This window comes from Aplysia californica, unplaced genomic scaffold, assembly GCF_000002075.1.
Source record: "Aplysia californica isolate F4 #8 unplaced genomic scaffold, AplCal3.0 scaffold01145, whole genome shotgun sequence".
NCBI lineage: Eukaryota > Metazoa > Mollusca > Gastropoda > Aplysiida > Aplysiidae > Aplysia > Aplysia californica.
The window spans coordinates 65,286-71,902 of record NW_004798415.1 but is presented as its reverse complement, the minus strand read 5'-3'; the positions used below and the strand labels follow the sequence as shown (position 1 = coordinate 71,902).

Genomic DNA, 6,617 nt, shown 5'->3' with positions numbered 1-6,617 from the left:
AACTTTTTAGGGGTTTTAGAAACTTAAAAAATTTTTTTGTCAGAATTTAACTTCTTGTGTACATGAAAACATATTCATGTTTAAAGCTTCTCCCCCCCCCCCTCCCCTCTCTCTGTCTCTGTCTCTGTCTCTGTCTCTGTCTCTTCTCTGTCTCTTTCTCTCTCTCTCTCTTCTCTCTCTCTCTCTCTCTCTCTCTCTCTTTCTCTCTCTCTCACACACACACACACACACAAACACACACACACACACACAAACACACAGCGACAAGAATGCCTTGTGGAGAGAAATGCTGTAGTTTGGCAGGGAACACACACAGGCCGGGGTCACCCTCTTAAGCAAGCAGCAACTTCATAGATAGAGATATTCACAAGTATTGTATTTATATATTTATAATGGTTATCTTCAACTGTAAACAAAATACTTCCCATCTGCGACAAACACAAAAACACTTACATAAAACCAAGCAGGTGAGAAAATGGGATGGAAAAGATAACAAGAATGTAAAAGAATGAAGACTGATGTTTCCCAATGTCAAGGCTACAGAAGCTTCCCAATGTCAAGGTTACAATTCTATCATTTCTCAAATACGTACAGGACAGCTTGACAAACTTGTCTCATATTTCTTCTTTTTTTTTTTTCAAAGAAATAATCCAACAAAATTGTGAAATTACATCACAATGCTGTTCTTTTCTGTCTGTCCTGTTTATCCATTTTTTTTCTCTCCGAATGAGAACACTGGCAATTTCAGATTCTTTCATCTATTTTTTTTTATGTTCTCAAATAACTACCTTCTAATATGTCGTTAGAAATCTGAGACTGTGGTCAAATCTTGATAACTTCAAGAAAAGATTACTCAAGTTTTCAACTTCAGTGAGTTCCATACTGTGAACAAAGAACTTTGCCTGTAATCTCAATCACAGGAGATGATTCCAGAAGGTTTCCTGTTCCCCGTCAACTCTCTTCATCTCTTACATTCCCATTTATCTTTCCCGTGGAGAACCCCCCCCCCCCCCCCCCCCAGTAAATTATGATAATATAAAACTACAAACTGATTAAAGACAGAAAAAATGAACAATAACCTGAACTACGGTTGAACTTTCTAAAAGATGAGAAGAAAAACGACAAAGATAAAGTGTGCACTATTCTTCCATGAATCTTTCATACAAATGACTGAAATGAGCCTGTCAGTCATAACATAATACAAATACATAATTATTTGCTATCTTACAAGCAAATATTCTCCATTAACTCAATGTAAAATGATGGAACACGACAATCAAAGCTCATAAAAATAACGTTAATTGAGAAAAAGTATGACTTTTGTTACCAAAGTGGAAAATATGTAAGTCTACTAAAAAAATTATCTGTCTCACAAAATACGTCCAATTGAGGTAAGGTCAGCTTAATCGATGTTTATTTTTAGAATGTGCCAGTCTCGTGCCAGGCACGTCGCAAGTGAAATAGTCGTCAGTAAGAGAACGGCGTAGCATAACCAACAACACTCTCACTCAGTATCAAACAAGAACGTCGTGACGTACACACCACTCCCCATCAGCAGTCCTCCCAGGGAGGGACAGTTGCTTGTACGTACGCCTCAAGCCTGTCATCTCTTCAGATCAGTTCAGAGAAAAAGAATCCGAGTAAACTCACGGCTACCGTCATGCTACGAGTGTCAAATTATGGGACAAGAGTGTGTGAGCACACCTATATATGACTCAGTGGCTACTGTGGCTGGTGGCTACAGTTTGGCACATGATAGTGGCTATAGGAATTTGACAATATGTAAGAGCTTCCTGCAGTTTGCAAGTCTTTACAGGCAGAAAACCGTGTCAAGAAATATACAAGGAATTAGATCTGAAACATGCTCCAGATGACAGACACCGGCTATTCAGACAGCTTCTCAACTTTGTGTATGTATCATTGCATGCTACAGAAGAAAGCAAAATATCTTCCTAACAATTATCATTGCAATAATCATGTGATATTATCATAATGATTATCATCATGGCAATTGTAGCATATCTTCATCCTCACAATCATCATTCTTATCATCATTATGATCAAAGTCACCAACATAAGTACCATCTAATCAACATCACCTTCAACTTTAACAAAATATTGATACTCCATTCACCAGCTTGAACTCTGGCACATAATGTCTTGTGGAAGAGTACGTCCTTTTCAACGCAGGCTGTGTATGGGGATCCATCTGTAAGGAAAGCACTCGACACATCCATAGATCCAACGTTGTGTACAACAGGCACCGGAACATGTGCCCGGCGACTGGACATAGCCTTTTGTCCACTTCTGTAGTAGTAGTACAGGGTTTTATGGCGCTCGCAACTGCATAAGGTCATATGAGCGCGCTCCACTTCTGTAACAACACAGTACGGGGCAGGTCTGTGAGACCAAACTTCTGTGTTTGTTGCAAGACCCAGTGAAGCTTTCTGAGCACGGAGTACTCACGAGTGTCTGGACAATGGCAATTTCTCTCTATCAGTTAAGACCACTCCATCCTTTATTGAGAAAGTCTTCGGACCACTCCATCCTTTATTGAGAAAGTCTTCGTAGGTTCTTTCACAAAATTATAGACATTTCAGAAAGATTTCCTTCTGAATTGCGTACAAATACCAAACAGAAGTTGGCATTAAGAAGCAACACACTGAAAGAATGAAGCAAGAGAGCACAGCGGGACTCGTTAGCGGCAGTCTTAAAGCTTTCCAAAGCGAAGCGTAGCAAGTGCAATACTCAGGCTACTAGCATTTTCAAGGTCAGTCACCACTTGGAACACCGTACGAAACAACAACTGAAGTTGACGATCCATGGCTTTTGAAAAATGGCAGATGGTTCTATCTTTTTTTCCTTTTGTCTTTCCACTTGCTTTCTCCATCTCTCACTCTCTCTCTCTCTCTCTCTCTCTCTGTCTCTCTCTGTCTCTCTCTGTCTCTCTCTCTGTGTCTCTCTCTCTCTCTCCCTCTCCCTCTCCCTCTCTCTCTTTTTCATCCCTTCCCTGTTCACTCTCGTCCTCTCAAGCTAACGTAACAAAAGGTTAGGTTTCAGCCACCACACAAAGATATACTGCAGCTATGAGGCAGTCAGACAGAAGTAACAACTTTCTAACATTGTCTTTGTAGGAGTGAGTGTCATTGTCTGTGTCAGCCACAAGTTGTGTCATCATCTGTGTCCATCACCTGATGTGACATCTCCTTTAAAAAAACAAAACAACTCAGACAGGAGCCGGAGAAAATAAATCCGTCGTAACAATCAGACCCATTGAGGCATCTTTGTCCAGGCCAAGGAAAAACAAATTTCCATACAAGAAAACATAGAAAGTGAAGGAGCAACACATTTAGAAAATGAACGAGGAAATACAAAGTGTTCTATACCAACCAGACTACCGTAATGCTTTTTAGCCTCGCGTATTTTACTTTTCAGTGTTCATCAAACATCATGTAGAAATCAGCAAAAGTTTCCCAAAAGGACAAAAACATTCACATCAGCTGTCGTAGTTCAGAGACCATGACGCTGTCATCTCCACATGGGAAACAAGGTCATGAAGACGTCAGCCGCGATATCAATGATTGTCCATCAACCACTTCACAGAGTTCTTAACCCCTGTCATCTTCATCTATCCACCTCGTCAGATAGTGTGAGTCCATCAGTGCGTCTACACAATTTCTAGAGCACCTGACCACACACAGTCATCACTGGGTCTACGCAATATCTAGAACGTCTCACCCTACACACAATCTATATCTATTTCTCTCTCTCTCTCTCTCTCCGCAGTCTATCAGCAGATAGGGACCGTAATCTGGCCCAGCTTCTCCTCGGCGGGGTTGTAGCCCATGTTCTTTCTCTGCAGGAACATGTGGATCTCCCTGAAGGTGGGGCGCACGCTCTCCTGCCTGTTCCAGCACTCACACATCAGGTCGTAGATCTCCTTGGGGCAGTTCACGGGCATGGGCAGCACGGTCTGGAGGTTGTCGTCACGGTAACAGTGTCCGGCGTTCTCGATGACTTGTTCGTCGGTCAGTGCCAGGAAGGGTTGTTCTCTCGCAAAGGTCAGGACTTCCCACAAGGTCACGGCAAATGACCAGACGTCGCTCTTGGTGGTGAATTTACCCTGGAGAAAAAGTCAGAGAATTAAGACACGCCGATACTGCTGTCCCAAGCGAGAGCAAAATAATGGGGCAAAATCAAATTTTTAAAAATTTTATTGGTTTGTAACACTATCAGTATTATTACCCTTACTCTTCTTGTGTCAAAGGCAGGATGACAAATCTACCTCCGAAATAGTAGTTTTCAAAATGGTAAAGCTACGTAATTGATTGGTCTCAGTAGTGAGCATCAAAAGTGTTTTCCTGCTTTCTCAAAAACAAACAAACAAACAAACAAACAAAAAAACAAACACCGCGGCCCATCACACGACAGAAGCGTCCTGAACCCCCCAAGGTTACTGACCAGTAGAATGCTCTCCCAGGCCATCCAGCGGATGGGCAGCACGGCGCGGCCCTCGATGCGGTAGTAGTCGGAGGTGTACAGGCTGCGGCTCATGCCAAAGTCCGAGATCTTGATGAGGAAGTGATGGCCAACCAGGCAGTTGCGTGTGGCCAGGTCCCGATGAACCATGTTCAGCGACTCCAGGTACTTCATGCCCGAGGAAATCTGGGAGGCTATGTAGATCAGGCAGCCGTAGCTGGGCACACGCAGAGGGAGAGAAGGAAGAGAAAGTCAGGAGATGAACAAAGTTGGAACAACGGCAATTTTATCATATTATTATCTTGAAAGGTAAGAGAGTGAGAGAAGGAAGAGAAGGTAATGAGATGAACAAAGTTGGAACCGCGGCAATTTGATCTTATGTGTACCTGAGAGTTTTGATCTAATGTGTACCTGAGAGTATTGATCTAATGTGTACCAGACAGTTTTAAATCTAATGTGTACCAGACAGTTTTTAATCTAATGTGCACCAGACAGTTTTTAATCTAATGTGTACCAGACAGTTTTTAATCTAATGTGTACCTGAGAGTTTAGATCTAATGTGTACCTGAGAGTTTTAGCGTTGGTGGCTTGAGCGACGGGGCTCTCGGGCTCATGGTCGATGAGGAACTGGTTGAGGTCGCCGTACTTCATGTACTCCACCACCATGCACAGCGGCTCCTCCTGGGTACACACGCCCAGCACACGCACGATGTTCAGGTCCTTCAGCTGAGACATGATCTTGATCTCCTTGTGGAAGTCAGCTCTGTGTGGGGGGGAGGGGAGGGATCGAGGAGGGGGGAGGGTAAGGGGGAGGGTAGGGGAGGGTAGGGGGGAGGGTAGAGGGGAGGGTAGGGGGGAGGGTAGGGGGGAGGGTAGGGGGGAGGAGCCCCCCAGAGGGGGGGGGGGGTGTTTGAGAAAATGAGGATAAAAAGGAGGGAAGGTGGAGAGAAGGTGGAGAGGAGGAGGGGCGGGGGAGGAAAAAAGTTGGAATCATAAATGATCAAATTATTTTTGTGGATGGCTAACGGATATCCCGTGAGAACAGCTGTATTGATCATGATAAGTAACTGATGACGAAACAAAGCCAAACAATTTAAGATTTCAGATTACTGGAAAACGTGTAGTCTACATAACGAAATATCTGTACAGCAAATATATTTTCAGGTCCTGATTTATTACTGTTACATAAAAATACGCTTCGTATAATATGTAGCTTATATCGCAAAATTCAAATATAACAAAAAGATTCCCACGTCCTGTCTGTTTTTCTAGGCGCATGCCAGATTGTATATTTGTTATAGCCGTCAAATATCCTGAAAATAAACTCCTAACATGCAGGAAGGAATAAGCAACGAACGAAAGCAACGAACGGCTGATAGGTGACTAGCTTGACCACAGCCGTACTTCATACTACTAACATAAGTAGAAGCAAAATCAAAGGCTTTTAAAACTGGTTTCCAAAATCCTCAATCCAAATTTCACAAACCGTGATCATTATAATTCAGCCCTGACACCCGAGACTCTTCTCACATAACCAAATCACAGGGATTCAAAACGGGCGTAAAATTCAACAACTTAGACCCTGGTCTGGGGGGCTCTCGTGGTGGAGGGATTATGGCGTTCGCCTCTCATTCAAAAGGTACCAGGTTCGAATCCGGACATTGACGGAAAATTTTCTTCTCTAAAATTATCTCCTTTCACTTCCTTTCCTGTTCTCTCTAAACATGTTCTGTTGTCTGCTTTCGTATCCACTTTCTGCCCCAACCCCCTCATCTACTTTGCCCCCTCCTCTGGGCTCCTGACTCTTTCAGCAGCCTTTCTACGGCTGCTCCTTGGCTTCTTTTTACTGCTGACTTTCAGCCACACCCCTGATCTTATGATAGGTAAGAAATAACACCTAGCCTTCTTCGATAAGGGCGAAATATCTCAGAGGTCGCGTGTGCAAGTTGTGCATGTTTACGATCCCTTGGTGGTCCAAAATTGATAAGAGTAGGCTTCGGCCGCCACCCAGGCACAATTCAAAATTAATTCCTATCAAAACTAAATATTATGTTTAATGTGTTCCACACACTCACATGACCTTATGCAGTTACGAAAGCAAAAATAACACTTAACAAAAAAAAATATATTAAAAAAAT

The 6,617-nt window shown here is 42.9% G+C and overlaps 1 protein-coding gene across 1 annotated transcript in view; it reads right to left on the bottom strand.

Annotated features, from left to right (window-relative positions):
• Positions 1-619: 619 nt before the first annotated feature.
• LOC101848256 (discoidin domain-containing receptor 2) overlaps positions 620-6,617 on the bottom strand; it is a gene marked incomplete at its 5' end in the record, with an annotated part of 57,733 nt that continues 51,735 nt past the window's right edge. The window contains 3 exon segments of the mRNA XM_035973336.1: positions 620-4,123; positions 4,462-4,696; positions 5,045-5,242. Of these exon segments, the coding sequence (XP_035829229.1) occupies positions 3,791-4,123; positions 4,462-4,696; positions 5,045-5,242 (766 nt within the window).